Genomic DNA, 21762 nt, shown 5'->3' with positions numbered 1-21762 from the left:
AATGAGTTAATCACAAGTGAAAAAGACTTGAATTTGAAAATATAAACCTGTTTGATTGCTGAAAAAAAGGATAAAAAATGACTATTAAAAACACCTCTACGTTTCATTAGGCAATGAAACTTTTTATATGTCTTCCATTAATCCTTCCTCAATAGTTCCTTACAACTTTATTGTAGTCAATAATTATATCTTCGATATTTATAGCAAGATATGGTACTCACGATAAATCATAAGAATTATATCGATATATGGTCCAATACAGCACCAAATATTATTTATCAAATTCCTTAATTGCATAATGATGTCAACTTCAGAATACAATTTTACATTAAATTTAGCGCAATTAAACTAACATAAATTATTTAAAATGTGAAGTGAGATCAGCTTACATCTTTTTCTCACTTCACTTAGTCGTTAGAATTTTCTGAAATCAACTGAAACGATTTTACTCCAAAATGCAACAAAAATAAAATCTAAACTTGTAAATGACGTAGAAAATTAAGAAGACCCAAAAATATCGTAGAAACAAACTTTATTTCAAAGCGTAACTTCCGGCGCATCATATTATAAATCGACAAGCTCCTTTTACAAAACAGAAACCTTCCAGAGGTTTCGGTGCAACGGAAGTTTTGAATGGATGAGTCTGACGTCACGAATTATTTTCCCTGCGCACGTGGTTTCCATAGTAACAAGCATGGCGCCGTATCGGGCATTGCGTCACCGATCACAGCGCCTCTCTCAATAATCGAGTTGCTCCGTAGCTGTGCATCCAGCTCTGGATGATCCTTTCTTTTCTAACGCGGAACGCCCCGTGTTTCCTTCTTCATTTCTAACGCGCGTACGCTCTTGCATTCTCTCTTCAAAAAATAATACTTATTTTGTGTGAAACATGATCGTCTGTGGAAATGAAACACGTTGTGATATAGATCTTACACAATTGCCTCTAGTGCAGGTAAGTTTTTATTTTAATATTTTATGTGTTTTTTAAAATTTTTCTTTTTTATCGCCCCCGCAGCTTGGAACTATTCTGCAACCAACATATGGAATAATCTGCAGTGACCGGGATTTATCCTTTCTCTCCGGAATTTAAAAGAATTTTCTCACGCTGCATTTTAAGTCGGATATTTTAGTCAAATAACTGAAAGTTTAATATTTCTTTTATAATTTTTTTTGCATACATGGTAATATTAGTAATATTTAAAGAAATATTTCTCGTTATATATATTTTAAAATTTAATTTATATTGAGAAAGTGCATGTACTCTTGCGGAAAATTTTTGAAAACTTAGTTTCATCACATTTTAACTTTGTTTATAGTTATATCATTTGAAGTTTTGTAAATTGGCCAAATTATCAATATCAAATTTTAATTGCAAATATATCTATTTGCAATTAAAAATTGATATTTTAGGCAAATGATTATACATATATGCATATACATTTTGGTAGATATTAGTAATATTTAAGGAAATATTTCTTCAATTTTTGAAGCTTTTTACATTTATCTGAATATATATTGATCCAGATATTGTATTAACTTTTGCAGAAATTTTTTTATAAGCATAGTATTATCACTATTTTTTTATAGTAGTTTATATTAACTATATTGCATTTTTATAGGGTATATTTATTAGATGTATTTAGTTTCAAAGTATTGAAATTGAAGTTTCATTTCAAGAGCTAATATCTTAATCTATTTTAAATTTGTGGCATATTAAGCCATGTGGCATGCTTTTAAATTTCTGGAATATTATTGCGGCATGTACTATATTGTATAAAATAAAATGTAGTTTTATAAATTGTTGATATTACCTCTCAGATTTTATCGAATATCGCTATAATCAGCTTTTACGCTTAATTTAAGTGAATAACATTTTTATTATCCTACTTTTATAGTACCATGTTAAGCTATATATTCTATAAAAGTATATCGCAAAGTGTTGTGTAAAATATTAGAATTTGTTTCATATTTAAAATATTCGATTGGGAATTTTCTGAAATTTTTGCAGACTAAATGTTGAAATATATTCAGAGCATTCTAAAATGTTTTATGTATTTAAATGTAAATTTTGTTTCATACATAAAAAATACAAACAGATTTAAAATTTTCAATGCTACGATTTTTTTTTTCCAATTGTGTCCCGATTATTTATGCTACATATGACCTTATTTAAATTCTCCTTCAATATATTAGACAGCAGGTTTATGAATGAACAATAGGTGTTACATATCGTCTGCGTTTATGAATGATATGCTTTTTATTGTGTGAAATTTGATGCTTCCAGAAATAATCGTCTGCAAAAATGTTATGGGATGAAAATCGCTATTTATGAACAGTTTTCCCCAAATTGTATCAGTGAGGACGGGTGCAGTTACGACTTTCGGGGAATTCCGCGCTTGGAAGGATGATTTTGTAAGAAAATAGTTTTCTTGTTTTTAGAAGGTTTTAAGAGGTTCTGAAGAATGCGTCCTCGTTTTGCAATTTATTTCGAAAGGTAAATTCGCCTTCAAGCATTTTTGTATTTTGATAATTTAGAATTATTTAGTGTTAATCTTGAGCTTTGTTAAAAGTAATCTAGTTAAATTTCGTCATATTCTAGTGTTTTTATTTTATATTATCTTATTTCTTTTTAAAAAATTTTTTTAATTGTATTCATGGTTTTCAATGTAACAGTTAAAATTTGTTCTGATTATTTGTATTGCTGATCTGTTCTGTAATACACCTTGGCATTTTTTGTTATATATTCGTTATTAAAGCGAAACCTAAAACTTTCCAAATTTTATGAAAATGTTGTGCAATTTCTACTAAAGAAAATCTGACAATCCAATAATTAATCGGGAAAATGAGTTACCCTTGTTTTTCTTATCTATTTTTTTAAACCTGGTATTTATTATTTTTAGTTAAATTTTTAAAACGCATTTACAGTTTATGCGCAAGCTAATAAACTTACAGAACTATACAAAATTTTCTTTTTATTGTGGTTTTGTTTAAATTTGTCCATCTGTCTGTCACAGAGTTATTTGTTTAATATCAAATGTTTTTATCAGCTATCGTTTGATCAAATGTTTTTATCAGCGTTTAACTTTAAATAGAATTTAAAATTGTTAGATAAATTGAACTGAAACGGTTTAGCACTGAATCTAGTGTCAGAAACTGATGAAAATTGTTTTACTGCTTTATACTATTCAGTGCAGTAATCTAAATTTTACCAGAAAATCACAAAGCTTTAGAAGAGCTCTCTAATTTAAGTAATTACTGGATTAGTATTTAACTACAAGAATAAGGACAATTTTCATTTCGTTATGATTCCATTTGTATATTGAATTTTAATGAATCGAAGGTTGTTGACTCTATTTACTACATAGGGCTTATTAGCTTAATTTTAAAATAGTACCCGAGAGGAGATTAATTTTAAAATGGTAACGGAGAAGATTAATTTTAAAATGGTAACGGAGAAGAGATTAATTTTAAAATGGTAACGGAGAAGAGATTAATTTTGAAATGGTAGCAGAGAAGAGATTAATTTTGAAATGGTAGCAGAGAAGAGATTAATTTCAAAATGGTAGTGGAGAAGAGATTAATTTTAAAATGGTAACTGGAAAGAGATTAATTTTAAAATGGTAACTGGAAAGAGATTAATTTTAAAATAGTAACCCCTCTCGGCTAATTTTGAGAAAATGCAGATTTTTCTTGAGAACTGAAGTCATGAAGCTATTTGATTCAATAGTAATGTAGAACCGTGTAGTAATTAAGATAGTAATTCTTGAGATTAAAACAAATGTCCAGCACTTACAACAATAAAAAACTGCATTTTTTAATTGTTTTAAACTAGTTTAAAGGTTGATAGATTTTTTTTATCGTTGACTTGTCCACTTGATAGACTCGATCTTTGCAGTCTTAAAGGTTGTTCTATTTTGGTTTATTCTGAACTAAAAAGTTACTGCGTTGACGACATTCTATCTTTGTGCTTTGTTTATTTTTTCTCGTATGTAATATTAGTTGTTTGAAAGGGAGATCTGTTATAGTAAATTAAAAATTAAGCGATGTTTTTAAAGTTTGATGATAAGTATAGATAAAGTATAAAAATTTCAGAGAAAAATTGTTTTAAGTATTCAGATTGCAGATTCTAAAAATATAATGATAAAAAAAAATTCTAGTTTGGAAACAAACTTTATAAAATCATAAACTCTTATGCAGCTTTGCTACATTTTTTCCGAATTTAAATTTAAAATCTATTAAAATGGATTAAAACAAATCTAGGCATTTTTTATTGATAAAAAATGTTTCTCTATTGCAACAGTGCTAAATATTAACATTTTTATTATCTCAGACCCGCATAATTTTATATTATATATTTATCTTTTTTCGTTTAAAATTCCCATTCACAATTAGCTTCATTGAATATAATTATAGATCAGCAAATGATCAGTAGCTCGACTTGCTGTGGGTGAAGGCCACGGTGAAGGATCTGGATATCGCGCAATTACCCAGTTCTATAGAATACGGTAACTTAAAAAGAACACCTTGAATTTTAGATTACCTTTTCATCTCTCAGCTGCTATGCTGAATTGTGCGGCATTGCGATATAGATAAATACGCTTGAAAATTCAGTATTTTTCACTAATTATGTTGTTTTTCAATATCAGATTTGATATTTAAATATTTGAAATGGGTAACTATTTGTCTCGCACAAATTTTAGAATCTTTTGATTTAAATGGTTTAAGAATTATATTTTAATTTAAAGGTGCTCAACATACGGCCCGGTTGTCAAATGCCCCTTTTAATGTACAATGTAGGGCTGTCTATTTTCCAAATAAGGATAGAAGAAAAAAAAACTAGCTACAAAATACCTAGTTTAATTGCTGTTCGAAAATTCATACATTGAGACATTAAGATCTTAAAAGTTTACATTTTTCTACATTATTTTGAAAAGATTTCGTTCGTTGTTTCGTGGAAAATATGCAAATTAAAAAAGTATAATATGAAAAAATATTATTTTTCCCATATTGAAAGTTCAAACGCCTGTACTTTAATTTTGTTAAAGTGCTTGAAAAATTTAAAATGTTTTCAGTTTGAAATACTAAACACATACTTTAAATTTTTAGGAATGTTTTTAAATTTAATATTTTTATTACGCTAATTAATAGTTGAAATTTAATGTCTTTTGCATATGTTAAATTCACTGCGGCTCCCCTAGAAAAAACTTTTGAGGCTCTCTTCCTATATAAGCTGAGCACACCCCTGTGTTAATTTCTAGAAATGTAAAAAAATATTTTTTTCTTTTGCGATAACTTTCCATTCTTACGCATTTGAGTTTTAGGCATCAGCTTGCGATTGTATGCCTGCTCTCAGCAATCTGTTTCTATTGAATAACCAAACTATGACACTAAAGGGTTAAATATAGAATCTTAATATTCTACTGGATTTACCTTCAGATAAATGCGTGTTCTAAGAAACCCTAGTGATCTTTGTTGTAATGTTGTGATCCTAATGATCTTTCTAACATCAAACCAAGTTACTAACACCATTACTTTTAGAACCTCTCAAAGTGAGTTAGAATTTTTCGTTGCACCAGGCTGAAAACTGAATTAAAACCCGTTTAATTTATTTTGTGCCTGATATATTTAGCATTTTAAATGCAATTTTATTTCCAATTCGTTAATTTATTTCAGTAATCTAAATTATTTAGTAAGTTTTTATTAGTATTTATTCCATTTAGTATTAGGAGGCTTTAAGTATAGTTACAATATGCAGTTTTGTTTAAAAGAAACTTATCTATTTAGAAACAAGTCGATTAAGCATTTATTTCGATTTATTATTTGATTGAAATATGACTACTTTGAACACTGTTAGCTTAATAAATATAGCAGATTATATTTTTCATGCAATAAGTAATTTTGTAGAGCTGTAGTCTGCAGTGGAAATATCAGACTCCCGGACTAGTCTGAGAATGACTCCGAATTTCTAGAAAACTACTTTTTGAAAATATTGTTATTTCCGTATTTCATAGCTGCCAACTCTTCCGGTTTTCCCGGAAGATTTTATTTTCATTTTTAAAGTAGTATCCTAACTAATGTTATTCCATTAAAACTTTTTGAATTATAATAATTATAAATGAGTTTGACCACCACTACATGTAATTACAACAGATATAATAAAAGCCTTATTCTTTCTAATAGCGAATTTCGAACTGTTCAAAATGTAAATATATTTTTGAGTAAGATTGTTTTACTACACTAACACTTGAAAAATTCATTCTCGAAAAGAGTGAAAGTTGGCAGGTAGGAGTATGTAACTTAAAATATTTAATAACAATAAAATTTTAATAATAATTAGAGTAGTAATTCGCATAATTATAAATACCGTATCTTTCATGAACCTAACTTTTAACTAACTAGAGTAGTGGATTACAGTCAGAATTGCCACAGCTCTGATACTAAAACGATACAATAAGTAGTTTCTAAGTATGGCGGAAGTGTATGTATATATTGTAATATGTATTAGAAGTGTAATATGTAAATATATATTTTATTACTTGATTTTAAGCATCGCAAATGAAATACTTGTATCTCTTTGCTATGCTTTGTTTGAATAAAGCTGAAACTAAGAGGAATGTACGCCTTAGTTACAGAATTTAAGTCTGTTGTACATATGAGAAGTTCGAAATAATTCGTAGAAAATCAGTGAAGCCCTTCTGCGGATCAAAGCACTTGACAGTTTTACGAACAGCTGACCGTAACATTTTACTGCTCTTCCGATATGATTTACATTAGAAACGCTGATTGTCGCCTGACGAGACGAAAAATATTCCACCTCAACAATCGATCCGTAAAAATGACGTCTAGACTGGCAGTGCCCCCATTTCGAACAATCGAACAGAATGTTCGGACTGCATGACAAAATTTCGAGATTTTAGTATACTTTGTTTACTTTTATCGCAGGTGAATATTGGAACTGACAAGCATAGGTTTGGCATAATGTATAACAGACTTTTCGATTAACAGCCCACTTTTATTAAGTTGTTAAGCGTTTAAATAATGTGTAAAAGTTTATTTAGAAAATATTTGAGCTCTTTAGTTGTAATAATATCGGAAATGATATGGCAATAAAAGACTATGTGATGAATAGGAGTAAGTGTTAGAATCATTTCTTATCCTTTCTAATATGGATTTTGCATCCATCTTGTCCTTTCTAGTATGGATTTTGCATCCATCTTGTCCTTTCTAGTATGGATTTTGCATCCATCTTATCCTTTCTAGTATGGATTTTGCATCCATCTTATCCTTTCTAGTATGGATTTTGCATTCATCTTATCCTTTCTAATATGGATTTTGCATCCTTCTTCGTCCTATAACTTACTTTTTCCGCTTAGCTAAATGCTCACAGGATAGATAGTTTTAGAAGTGAGTCTCAGCAAACCGGTTTTTGTGATTAGAATTAAAGTTAATTAAATATACCTGTGGACTAGGCAGCATGTTGTATAAAGGAACAAATTTTAACCAAACATTCAAAGAGCTTGTGACTGTACAGTACCTTTCTCTCGGAGTGTGACATTTTTGCATCAAGCTGTTCCTTAATATACTTTCCTGATAGCTCCCACAAAGGTAATTTACTTGGTTTTTCAAGATTCCTTGAATTTTTACTGGATGGCTAATTTGCCCCAGTTTCTTCAGTTCATTGTGACATAATTTTGCAGAAAACAAATAAACGCGTTAGAAATTAAAATATTGAAAGAAGAAAAAAATTCTAACATGTGATTTTTTTTAATATTTAATAAGTAGAATTTTATAAGTTTCATGGATTTTTCTTGAAGCATAATTTCCTATTTATTTTCTAGATTTCTTCCCACTTCAATTAAAGCCTAGCAAATAAATTTTCGGTTGATATTCAAATATTAGATCTCCATAATTTCAATATTTTTTCAAAGTTAAATGAAAAATATTTAAATCTAGATTTCCTGGGGGAAAAATGAAATTTCTTCAACTGAGCTACCAAAACTATTCTTAAAGTGCAGAAAAATGATATAATTTCCTTTAAAACAGTAAATTTCAAGATGGAAAATTCCAATAATTAAGTTTACTTTTTTGCATCGTAACGCATCGACCTGCAAAACATCGTACTTTAAACATAGTATAATAATCCGACATAGTTTAAGAAAAAGAGTTTTCGAAAAACATGATTTTAAAAAAAGGTGATTTCGTTAATTGAGTGGCCATTTATCATTCCTAAAATAAAATAAAAAAAATTAAGTTTTAGTTCAAATTTCCAGAAAATTTAATCTATTTAGTGTAGCAAATGTATAGCAATAATCTCGTATTAAATTACTGTGCGTACATAATATAAGTAGCTCTGATGCGATGCAATATTTGATTATAATTTTTAATGGCTCATTAATATTGACTGCATTATTTGATCATTCGTAACTTAGTTACAATCGAACAATATACCCGGCAAGATTTCGATATACTTTGTTTGCTTTACCTACAGGTGAAAGTATAAATTGTCAATAATGACTCTACAAAACCTTTGACCTCAATATTGCGAATTGCTCAACAAGCAGTTATCTTTCATCAAGCCTTTGGTTTCGATAAACTTAGCGCAATCGATCAAAGATGTCTTCATTACAATCATTGTTGGATGGTCCTCCATCTCTATTATAACTGTCGCGTTGCAACATTTGCCGTTTTTTAATATGTAATGAATCTGAAAAGTTTAATATCGCGTGGGAAAATACTGAATGTTTCTGAGTTAGATTAGAACAAGATGTTATCAGTTTTAATATTGCGTGTTGACTGCAGAGCTCTTATTCTTAATATTTTTTTTCTTCAAAAAATAAAATTCGTTAAAATTACCTGCGAAAGTTAAGCTTTTGAAAATTTCAAATAGAGTATAAATTAGATTTATTAGCATACATATATTGCATATGTTAGAGTACATATGCAACATACTGAAGTCGAACCAGGACACGTGCAGTAAAAATGTAGATAAGGCTCTTATTTCTCATTGGGCTCATTTTTTGTAAGTTTCGCGCAACTGAGAATAATTATTTAGTCTGAAAACGCTTTTTTTTTAGATCTCAAATAATAGAAAATACTTACAATATGTATTTCACGTTGTATGGTATTATAAGGTTTTAATTTTCATAGTCGTGAATATTTAAAGCTTACAAAAAAAATTAAAAAAACACGTTTTTTCATTAAAATTGAATTTTTATATTTTATATCGTTATACCTCAAACGGTAATAAACAATTTTCCAAACATTCTAAATTGATATTTTAAAAAAATTTGACTGATTCAATTTTTTTTTCAAGTGTGAAAAAAAAAACAATGTGCATGAATTGTGATTTTTTTTTTTAAAAATTGGTTTGTTCTAAATCAATTCGTATTTCTTAAGAACTTTATAAAATTTAATTTACAAATTCCTATAACTGAATCCAAAATCACTTTTTAGATTTTCCCTAACTGATTCGGTAAGAGGTGGGGTGGGGGAAACAAGATAAAATATTTTTTTTTGCGCCATTCTCTTCCAAAACTTTTTACTAACTATACAAACATCGAATATTCTCTACAGCAGAGCATAAATGTGTCATTTTATCCCTAATTTAAGGGAGGAAAATAGTTTTTTCATGGAAACTCGCTAAATCATTTGCAGCCGGTAGTAATTATGTTTTTAATTCTTTGTTAGCTTAGTTTTTGAAAACTTGCCAACTCAAACGAGAACGTGCTCTGGATTTTTGAAGAAGATTCAAGATATAATTGCGCCGTGCTTCAAATGTCACTTATTCAGTAACTTGCATTGTTGAAATCTTTTTTTTTTCTGACTAAAAGTCGAACTTTATATTTCTAAGTGGTTTTATAATAATTAGTTATTTACGTAATTTCGTGTTCATTTTATATTCAAAATTTTTAGCAATTTTGATGTGATACAGTTACTTTCTATTTAGTAAATACAGAAGTATGCCAGGTATAGCTTTGATAATAAAATAATTTTTTGAACAAATTATTCAGAATTACATTGAAGAGGTTTTAAAAGAAGCATAAATTTTTACACTTTACTATCCCTCTATTTTTTACTCTCGAATGATTGAAGCATATTTTGTTCAAAAATTTTAATTCCAACTCAATTAGTTCAGACCGATATATTTTCCAACGCCATACATTATTCATAAACGGATTTTTTTTGCATTAATATTATAAAAAGAATTTTATATGTTTTGTGATTAGTGTTTTTAAGTGATTAGTCATACTATCCGAGCAACATTAGTTGCTATATTGGTTAACACTATTTAGACGTTTTAAGCACGTGCCACAATAAGAATTGTATTTCGTATGAAAATATTTAACCTTGAAATGACCATGTAATTTTAACCATTCCGTTGTGAAATAAGTTTTTGTAATTGAAACTATAAAATGTGAAAAATCGTGTTAACCTTACGTTATTACCTTCGTTGAACATTTTTTATATAACTAGTTTTGCGAGGCGTGGAGAAAAATAACGAAAACCTCCCACGGTTAGCTTGACAGTAAGAGGACTCTAACCCACGATCCGTCTACCACTGAGGATATTTTATGTCAGCACTGTGGTCGGTGCAATTCATATCGACCAAGCATCGCTTGAATTCGAACCCGATTTACCTCATTGGAAGACAAACACTTTAAGTAATAATAACGAGATAATTTATTTTTCAAAAATGATACATTTATGTAACTTTTTATAGAATGACTATCAATTTTACTTAAAGATAAAACTACTTATTTTGTAATAGTATTTTTCTTTTATAGATTTAAAAGATCGTGAATTGCTGTTTCTTCAAAATTCATGTCTTTTATATTCCAGATTTCAATATCTTTCCTTTTAAGTTAATATCTACAGATTACTAGGTTCTGATTTTATGGTGATAAAAATTTCAGAATGTTATGCAAATCAGAGATATTCATCTGTTATCATATTTGCGTAACAGATGAGGCAATTCCTTTATTCTAAAGTGCCAGTTATCTTTCTCCCTCAAATGATACTTATACTCAGTTGATAAAACCGCTGCAATGATATTGCACCCTTTAGCTGTCTATTTTATTTTTAAAAATCGAGCGTTTAGTTTAACCATTGTGTAATTAAATTTTTTAATTTAAAAATAGGAAAAAATTGCTTTAATCTTACAATAGTAATCTGATAACTTAATTTGTTATAAAATTGTCATTTATTAGTAATTGTTTAGTTTGTTTTAAAAAAAAATGAAAACTTTTTCACCAGTGATAAGCAACTTTTTTTCCAAAAGTCATTTTTACATCAGACTATTTCTTCTATTTTCAGAATGGCATTTTAAAAGTTCTGGAACTTATAAATGAACCATTGAAAAACATTGAAAATCACAGTAACATTTTATTCAAATGCAAACATGAAATTCGTAATGTTTTTACCCCAAAATGCTCTCTTAAACAATTCAAAAGTGTGGCTTATCATTTCCTTCATATTTATTAGTGGGTGAAGTGTTTTTGATACTACATATAGCTAACTATTTGGTTAAAAAGAGGACTATTTGTTGCAAATCAAGTATTAAAATCAGGGTTCATACGACTCGCGGATAATATGGAATAATTCAGAAGAATTAAAATTAACTTAATCTTGGTGCATTTTTGGGCAAAATACTTTTTAATTAAAAAAATTTAGAAAATTGATATTTCCCGAACTTTTTTAAGAATTTGTTTTTGAAAAAATTTAATTTTTTATTTAGGAATCTTCCCCTAAAATCGTTTATTTTCCAAAGCAGAGATGATATGAGGGCAATTCTGTACAGCAGCTATTTTTAATTAGCAAAAATAATATTGAAACCGTAAGAAAATGCTTATTCTGTATTCGTTGAAAAATAAATTAATCTGCAATTACTTTAATGAAGATTTTAATTTATTTTTGAATGATTTTTTTTTGTTTGAAAAATCATTTGATAAAGAAGTGATTAGTTTGGAAGTCTACATAAAATCCGAAATCCAATTATAGGATTTATGTGTATTCGATAAACTTAATCTACAATTCCTTGATTTGTTTTTTGCTACAAAAGGAAGAAAAAAAAATAGAAGCTTTAAGCAGAAGGTCTTCCCTTTGGCTCATCCCGTAACCCCTATGAAGTTGAAAACGCGGTTATTGAAGATTAGAGATAAAGATCTTCATAAAGATATTGCGATCATTTTAATGTTCAGTATTACTAAAATTTTCCTGGTTGCTTATGAACGGAACTCAATTTTTGCAAATTTATTAAATTATTGTTACATTAAATGAAAAATCATTAGATGAAGTGATCTTTCCGCGAGTGTGATTTGGTTTTTGTCCCATGGAATATAAACCATAACGCTTGCCTTGTTCCTCGCCTTTAATTTTAATGAGAATAATACGATTATCCTAATCATGAGCTGATTTTTGTGTGATTTTTTTCTCTCCTTGTAACTGATTGAATTCTTGTTTTATTAAAGATTTTTTCTTTCTATTGCCTTAAAGATATCAGTTTTTTTGTTTTTTTTTGTGAACTACGTCTTTTGATCATTTCCTATTTTTCGCTTACTAAAGCAATTCTGTGTATTTTTCTCGTGCTGAGAATTTTATTTTTGACCGGTAATACGATTTTCCGACATCCGGCTTAAGCTTGAGTTCTCTGTGAATTTCCATTCATCTTAGAAAAATCGAATATTGACTCATTGTCTTGAACGGATGTATTAACTCACTGTTAGTTTTTTTTTAAAAATTTGCGTGTAGAAATTTCTGAACTGTTTAAAAAAGAAAACACTAATATTCTAAACTGTATGTGGATAATTGGATTAAGTCGGATTTTTTTTGCTGTCATTACACAATGTAATGTTAGTTTGCTAGTACGAAAAGCCAAAGAGTCAATCTTTTGGTCTAATAGCTGAAATTCAAAGGTTGGACCAAGTTAACCAAATAGTTTAACCTTTAAATAATTACAAGTATTTGGAATCTTGATTACATTGTAATTATTATATTTTGATTTCATCAAGATTTTTATTTAACAATGATTATCAAGGCATGTATTTGACTATATTTTTATTTTTAATATTTTTTTCTTAGGATAGCCGAAATTTTAAGTTTTTTATTTTTTAGGTTTTAAATTTTTTTTAGTGAAGTAGAAATATGTATTTGTAGTTTTGAAACTCTTTAGTTTTTTTGTTAAAAAAGCATAATATAATAAATAATATTTTATGTCTTGATTAAGATTGCATTTTCTAAATGTTAGTTTGTATGTATTATGTTTTTACTAATTTGTAACTTTCAATCTGATCAGTGTCAGTGTTCTTTGATAATTTTATAATTCAAATGTTGTGAGAACACCAAATTTGATCACAACTCTCTTTTGATATAAGCCTTACTTTTTTATTCCTATAAATCCTTCAGATGTAAGGATGTGAAAATATAAGCTGGTGATAAAGTGCATGTGTTTGAAAATCTTGTTATTTTAAAAATATTTTTGTTTCAATTTATAAAATTGATTTATAAACTTTAGACAGTTATAATAATTTTAAGCAATATATTTCAAATTAATTTAATTGTTTAATTAAATTTTAAAAAGAGACTTTGGACTAATGAGCATAACTGATATATATATTTGGACTATATGAAGTATAAAAGCCAAATATGTAATAGAATGGTGGAAATGTAATTGTAATCGTAAAAATTTGTAAATTAAAATTGATTTTAAAAGAAACGTTACCTTTATTTTATTTAGAGCTTCGTGCATATTAAATAATTTAAAGTTGTTGGGCGATTTTTTTAAAAACAAACCTTTCTAAAAAACTTAGAATCTGAACTGTTTTTTTGTGTAAAGGTCTGTCATAAAATCTATTCCATTAGTTTTTATTTTTGATTTACTATTTTTTGCCGTTATTTTTAATCATATTGTATTAATGTATCAGTATATGAATATTCATTATGTTAATAACTTTTTTCTTAGTGTCAATATTAAATAAGATGAAGGGGGGGGGAAACTAAATTAAAAGATTATGAAGTGGTGTTTATCAGTAGTGAAAGAACAGAGGGAATTATAATTCTGTATTTAAAAAAGAACATGCATCTTGCGCGGGACACATTATTGCTCTACATGACGTGAGCGATAAAGTTTTATCGCTCAGCTATTTATCAGTGTGTCCTTGACTTCCGAAAGCCGGATCTGGATTATCGCCGTAGTTTCCTTCTTTAATGTGTTAAAAAAATAGCTTTCAAAAAATGCTTTAATTACCTTCTCGTTTTCTTGAATAGAACTGGTTAGAAAGTATTGTTTTAATTGAGCAATATTTGCGAATGATATTATGTGACAGTAAGCTTATGAGTGCAAAAATGAGGAAATTCGAATAGTTTGGTTTTTTTCAAACATTCTTTTATTCTATAAAACATACAGCGAATAAAAATTGAGGGAAAAAATTAAGAATGCTACGTTTTTGTACTGCAGCCAGGGTTGTAACCAATAGGTGGGGGGACACGGACGTCGAAAATCATCCTTGTGGACATTTTCGAAAACTTCAGCAAAAAATAATTTTAAAATTTAATAAAATTTGCGTTTAATTTTATAAATGTTCAAATATTTTCTTAAACTGCAATGAAGGTATAAAGTTATCTCCCAAAGCTTGAGTGTTGCATTCTATGAGGGAGGAAAATGGCGAAATTTTCTCTTAGCAAACATTGTGAATTTAAAAATACGTACATCCATTTCGTTCTTTTACTAGAATTTTTGATTTAAAAAGCTTATCGCTTAATATATATTGACATATGAGGAGAAATTTGGTTCCATATCTACAGCCTTTTGCGACGACCAGCAGTTTTTCGAAATGGTTGATGAAGCGGAAAGCTGGTATGAGATTCTTCCGACTTTTTCAACTTTAGAAGAATTCTTAATATTTCAATTTTATTTTGTTTCGCTTTATTATATTTTCTTTCATGATTTATATGTACAATAAAATTATCTATAATACAATAGTTTGTTAGACTGTCAATATACACATATAGTAAAAAAAAGTTCTAAATAAACATGTAAATAATTTAATTGTTAATTTAAAAAAAACTAGTGAACATAAAACTGCTTACTGGTGAAACATATATAAAATATATTATAAAAACTTGTAATAATTGAAGCAAAATAGCACAAAAGCTACGTTTAATAAAACGTCATCGTATTTCTTAATCTGCATATAAATTTGCCAGATAATTATTCATTCGTATTTGCACTAAACTCTGTGTTAAACGTATTTGAAAATGTAATAGTTGTAATATTTCCACTTGAAACAATCCTGTGATTCTCTACGAGAATAGAGGAATTATTCCATATAAAGCGAACTTACACCATTCTTGAATACAACCGCTAATTTCTGAGTAAAAGCATGAATTTTCTGCTTGTTCTTTTGTGTAAGAGATAAGAAAGTTAGAATTTTAAAATGTCTTCAAGCTTATCTTTTCTTTAATAAATTCCTTAGTTCCCGAAAATTTGCATTTGTTTCTGGCAATAAATCACGGGAATTTCAGAGTCGCTAACTCTGAAATTCAATTTCTCCACAACATTCAAATGTGAAATAACAAATAAGATGTTTAACTAGAGCCATCTTTTAAAAATTAACTTATTTTTTAGGTGTTTTGTATATTTATCCTTGAGTGATTGGTATATCATGGCAGTCAAAATCATTTTAAAGGAAATGTAAGATTTTAAATTTTGCCACCACATGAATTGTGTGGGAAAAGTCTCCTACTGATTAACTTTAAGTATTCAATAAACCTGAACCGCATTCGATCCTTTTTTTGTTGAAGATTGTAAAAAAAAAGTAATAATAATAATAATTTTGGGTACCTTAAGAGGGCGACGGCAGAATTCGTTCCCCCTCTATTAAATGTTCGATTTTCTCTGAAACTATTACCGGATAAAAAGGGTTTTCCTCGTCTGAAGATCATCCTCTAGCTCTAACTATTGCATATCCTGCATACACCTTAAAATGTTGAAATTAAAAAATGTTTCTTTCTTTCACCCAATCTATGCATGCCACTCAGAATTAAATTTTGGATGGCACATTGTCAACACTTAACCTTTTTATAGGGCAGGTTTTGCTTTAATACCAAGTGTGAGTAGAAGGTATTTCTGTTTCAGAAAATGTTTATTAAAAAGCAAAAGGAATTAAATGTCCTTAACATATTACACTACTTGGGATGTCAGAGCAGTGAGGTTTATCGAAATACTCGATTGCCATTTAGCTCCAGTTTGATTAAACTGTACACTTTAACTTTCTTTTTTATAATTCTATCCCTGCTTTCAACTGGCTCCCACACTCTTATCTTTCAAATATCTTTATTTTGATCTTAAGTCTTGTAAATGTCGATTGCTTGAATTTTGAAAATCAAAAATGATTATGCTTAATTCTGTACGTAATAACTTATACCATGGAATTACTAGATAGCTCATTGCAGTATAAAAAAACGCCATGAAATAGAGATTTTCTCTGGTATCTCATGGCCATTAATATTAATAAACTCTATGTAGTTAAGGTTTCTCGTGAAAATAAAAATTTGAATCCTGGGTATGATGGTCCAATTACCCGAGACAAGTCCATTTCCGGGATGATATTGTATGCTTTCTATTCCTTGGTTTCTCGATTTACGATCTGTCTGTCCAGCCTAATGTTCTGTTGAGCTGAATGAGTCAATCTTAGAGGTTCCTCATCTCGAATTGCCGACGTCTATCTTTAGTTCTTGGTGGCAAATGGCCAAAGGGAAGACCTTCTGCTTGAACGTCTGTCTGATACCAGGGAAAGGGCTTTGCCCACGGGGACGTCTTCTTGAGTGTCATCTTGGCGATCGATCAGAATATTACAAGGAAGAAGCTGAAAGAATTTTTTTTCATATTTTAATATTCTTGCTGATTTCATATGATTCATTAATTGTTGGAAGTGCTTTGACTTGTTGGCCTGTCAGCTTTATAGATGGTGCTGTAAAATAGATTATTTTTGAGGGATTTTGTTACTGGAAGTTAATGGTGCAGCGTAATTGCTGAGTGCTATTTAATACTTTCGCTGTTAAGGTTTTAATTTCCACTTCTTGCGAATTCCTTCCCCGATCAATCTTGGAACATTCTAATTTTTTCAGGCAATTATTTCGAAATGTTCATGATCCCTTTCTTATTTTATCTCTAAGTTTGTATTTTTAAGCTCAGTTTTTTCTCTTCCAAAAAGATAGCTCAAGTTATTTTTTTTCTCCTGATTTTAAGTCCTGGATCTAAGATAAAATTTAAACACAATTTTATTTCGAATACGTAATTGAATTAACATTTTGAAAGTATTGTTTCCACAAAATAGGATATCAAGCTCGCAATAAAAATGTCTTCATCAAAATATAATTTATCATTGCTATACATAGATCAAAATGATACATAGATAGATCAAGATTACGCCAAAAGCTTTTAAAATGGTGTCTGCAACCCCCCCCCCCACATCACCCATGCGTTAATCTGAGACTGGCGATTACGGGAATTTGCAGCTGACTACCTGTTGGACTGATAAAACTATAATTTTATGATCTTTTACGACAGTAAACTATCAGATATAAAGCGGAACAATTGTCATATTTTCGATTATTTAAGAAAATATTTACTTTGTCTTTTTGATTTAACGAAATTACATAAAATCGGTATTTGCAGGAAAATGTTACAGATCTGTTTTAGAATTTTGAATAAGTTTTACCTTTACCTCGTATTGCCGAAGCTCTTTGTACGGTCTGAACTTTCGTAGCTTTTGAAACTCGTGCTCTGTAGTGATAAAATTTCGATCCAGTTTTCGCAATTTTTTTAATGCTTCGCTTAGAAAGATTTGCTTAGTCCGCCGATAGTTTTTTCCATACAATTTCGTAAATCGTATAGCTTCCAATATCTTGATAAATAATGTCAAATGGACATAAACAGCTGTATTTGTATAGCTATAAATAATTGTTTATATCAATTTTTTTTATCTACACTAGAGTCGTCAAATCCATGCATTTTTAACGGTTCATGGCACGTTTGTGCAAGCTTCATAGTTTTGTTCGGTGTTCAGTATAACATGTTCATGAGCATTATGAAAGTTTTAGATTCTTCACCCTCTACATACCAATCATTAGTTAGATGAATGTATTACTAAAAATGAAACAGTATTTTCCCTCCTAATTCATACCAAGTTATATCTCTTCACTACATTATGTTTCATTTTACAGGCCAAATGCTTGGTTTTTAATGTTTTACTAGAGCTACTCTAACGCACTATTGGAATTCATCTTTAGCGATATTCCTGAGAATGTTAGCGCATGCGCACTACATTATCACAATTAAGATTGGAGTGCAGATGTTACCTCTTGTTTTCCGCACCAAATCCCTCCAACCGCCCAACCATATGATAAATGAGAATTTTATATGAGCCAGAAAGGAAATTGCATAAACTCTGCTGTAAAAATAGTGAAAGTTACTGTCATATTTTTAAAAAAAATGTGAATCAAACGCATTGATAAGGTGACTAAAAATTAATTCTAGTTGCATAACATTCTTAAATGAATTTACTAAGTATTAAAAAGAACTACTTGAAAAAATACATTTCGATAAACTTTATTTTCTTCGATTATAACAACTAAAATGAATAATTTGTATGGTTAAGTTTTTATTGGATTTGTCATTTTTTCTTGTTTATTGTAAACCAATATACAAATGTAATTTAAATATTCATGTCCTTTAACAATTCTAAAATAAATTACTCTTAATCTAAGTCCAGAAGCTTTACTCTAAATTGTAAATAAATTTTCGTTTTGTGGATCAAATTTCCTGTCTGTTAAACGTTCTAATTTTCGTATGCTCCAAGTAAATTGCCTTTAAATTTCATCGAATAAACAGGCACTTCTGTGTGAATTAACTTTTTCATCTTCCGTGACGACATAAGAACGATACATACATGTGTATTAACTGTTCTTAATCCTCTTTTGATTACTTCCCGAATTTTCCACATTTAAAGAAAATAAATTGACGATTAGCGATTTTAAATCTCGTCTGCTTTTTTTTCTCTCTTCAATTTCTGATTCTTAAACGTTTGGAAACTTGCTTATAATGCATTTTAAGGTTTTCTTAGCGAAATGTTAAAATAGTATATGTATTCATAGTTTTTTTTTAGGAATGTGTTAAAATTTGTTTTTTAATTTTGCGCAACTCACAATCTCATCCTGTAAAATATTTATTTGCAAAAAGAAACCTTTAATTTCTTAATTTGTTCAACAGCATTTATTATTTAGGAAACAATTCCGAAAAGTCACTATTTATAGAATTGTTTTCAAAATTTTATTTGCCCTCACTTTAAAGCGCTATTAATTTCTATTTATTGTTATAGCGTATCAACACTTTTTGATTTAAATTATTTAACAATGAACAAATCCTTTAAAAAAATCATTATGCATTTAATAGAGACAAAAATCTTATTTATTTGTTGCATTATTAATATTACACTTTAATATGTTGAAAAATAAGTAACATTCAATATTTATGTTGCATTTCAGATTGCGAGTTATCATTCGTTTACTGCTTTGAGAAAGCATGTTGCATTTAATGTTTCCTCCAAAAAAATTTATTCGATAAATTAGCATTTTAGCTAAGATATTATAGCTTGCTATTGGGAAAAAAAGGTGTTATCAAATTTTTATTTTTATTTTCGTATGTAATTTCTTCGATTCGTATTTTTTTTCGTTACTTGAACGATGTATGCGTTCTTTTTTAACTATGTAATTTTGCAGAATGAAAAAAAAAACTTTTAATATTTTAATTGATTCAAATTATATATTCAATTTGGTCTTTGCTTTCAACCAAATAAGTAGAGGGTGTTGGTTGTATGATAACCACACCTGTCCTCTTTTTATCTATCTAACATCTGCGGAGTCTCGTGACGTCAGTCTAATTGGGGGAAGAGGAGGAAGTGGAGGTTTTCATTCTTTGAATTGGATTAAATCGATAACATCTACACTACTTGATTTAGTGAGAAAATAAAAAGCAATTATGTAAATAAAAGATGTTTTTATAAATTATTGCGCTTTATTTTAGTTATGGAAAGAAATAAGGTCTCATGGTGTTACAAGCAATTAAACATTTTGTAAAATGTAGGGTGATATTTCTTAAAAAAATGTACAAATTTCATAAGTCATTTAACAATTGCGCTTAACACCCAAACTAATTAGGGATTCAACACACCACATATACGTTTATTATATATCCGGCCGAAGATTTTATGGAGGGAATCTGTATAAATCCAAATTTATCTGCAATCTCAGCATAGTCAAAGATTGTCGTTGTAAAAATTCAGCTTAATCTAAATATGGCAAATTTTGCAAATATAAGCTCTTTAAAAATTATACATGAAAACTTTGTTATGTTTAAACTTGTGTTTTATTCAATGATAATGAAAAATAGAATAAATTCTTATGCAGTTAAATCTGTAATCTAGTAACAGGTAAAAAAAATTCTTTATTATTTTAGCAGCGTTCTCTCAGTTCAGCTTTTTACTTTTATTAAAAACAAGTTTTAGAGTCTTTTTTTAAAAAGAAATAACAGCACAATTACTCTTATTTTTTTAAGCTGAAACTTAAATGAAAAATCTGTAGTTGTATAGTAATTTGCAACGCCTGCTGTCGTGCTGGAGGGTTTCTGCTACCAGGAAATATATAATCAGTAAGATTAAAAAAAATTGCAATCCCACTCAATTAACACTTTTGGGACACAACCCGCCAACATATTTCATATTTGTACGAATTTTGTTTGCATTTAACATGAATATACTTAGAAATGTTTGAAATTTTTAAGTTCATCTTCTCAGCAATGTTGTGTAGCAACGTTAAATGAAAAATGATTATGCTAATCCTAACTTTCTCCATTTTAAAAGTAATTTAAATCTATAACCCTTCTGCAAAGCTAAACCGTATACTTTTTCGAACACACATTGAAAACTTCAGCTATAATCTTCCATATGATTAAGTGATATAAATTGCTTGCGCGAAAGTGATATAAAGTGCTTAAATGTCCACAGACAGCATATTTGAAAACCGCAGTTGAATGCAGTCTTATTTTGTTTCTGGACAGAACATGCTATCACTTTTTTTTTCTTCCTTTCTTAATTTGCTAAGGTAACATAAGTTGCGTCGAATATTAGTTTTATCATGTCACGTTATTTGATTGATGACTTTGCTGGAATTTGTTTTGCAACCGCCCGCATTATGAATGCTAAACGCTGTCAGTGTGTTACCAATCGTAACTTTATAAATTGCTTGTTTTGGTAAATTGTGGGAAGATCTCCAGGGATGAATAATTTAGGATTTCTTTATCTCTTAATCAGCAAATGATTTATAACAGCATTCTGTATTTTATTCTTATTATATAGAAAGAGATTTACTTAAATTTGATTTATAACTTTAACTTCAATAATATACTTATTATAAATATTATTATTTGGAGTAGTGTAATATTAACTTTACATCAAATAATAATAAAAATCAGACTATAAAAGCTCACTTGCAATTAGAAGCTTTATAATTTAACCACATGTATTTACATTGAAACTAAAATGTAAAGCATACTCAGGAGTGTCCACAGAACAAGGAAATCTGGGAGAACAGGGTAAAGTCGGGGACTTTTATTAATAGGGAAAAACTAGGAACATACCCAAAAAGGCAGGAAAACTTGAATTTTGCTTTAAAGTAACTAAGTGCGTTATTTTTTTATTTTTTTTTTAA

The 21762-nt window shown here is 28.8% G+C and overlaps 1 protein-coding gene across 3 annotated transcripts in view; it reads left to right on the top strand.

The window, feature by feature from the left end:
- Nucleotides 1-21762, top strand: part of LOC107436297 (terminal nucleotidyltransferase 5C) — a 159832-nt gene that overhangs the window by 113888 nt on the left and 24182 nt on the right. The window contains exon 1 of one of the 3 annotated variants that reach the window (XM_016047946.3): nt 708-952. The exons of 1 other annotated variant lie outside the window; for it this stretch is intronic. In XM_016047946.3, the coding sequence (XP_015903432.1) occupies nt 890-952 (63 nt within the window). In that variant the 5' untranslated portion in view covers nt 708-889. Of the gene's footprint in view, nt 1-707; nt 953-2378; nt 2495-21762 lie in introns of those variants that run through there. One more of the 3 variants, XM_071182506.1, reaches the window with a different exon arrangement.

This window comes from Parasteatoda tepidariorum, chromosome 1 (genome assembly GCF_043381705.1).
Source record: "Parasteatoda tepidariorum isolate YZ-2023 chromosome 1, CAS_Ptep_4.0, whole genome shotgun sequence".
Lineage (NCBI taxonomy): Eukaryota > Metazoa > Arthropoda > Arachnida > Araneae > Theridiidae > Parasteatoda > Parasteatoda tepidariorum.
This window is presented reverse-complemented; position numbering and strand designations above follow the sequence as displayed.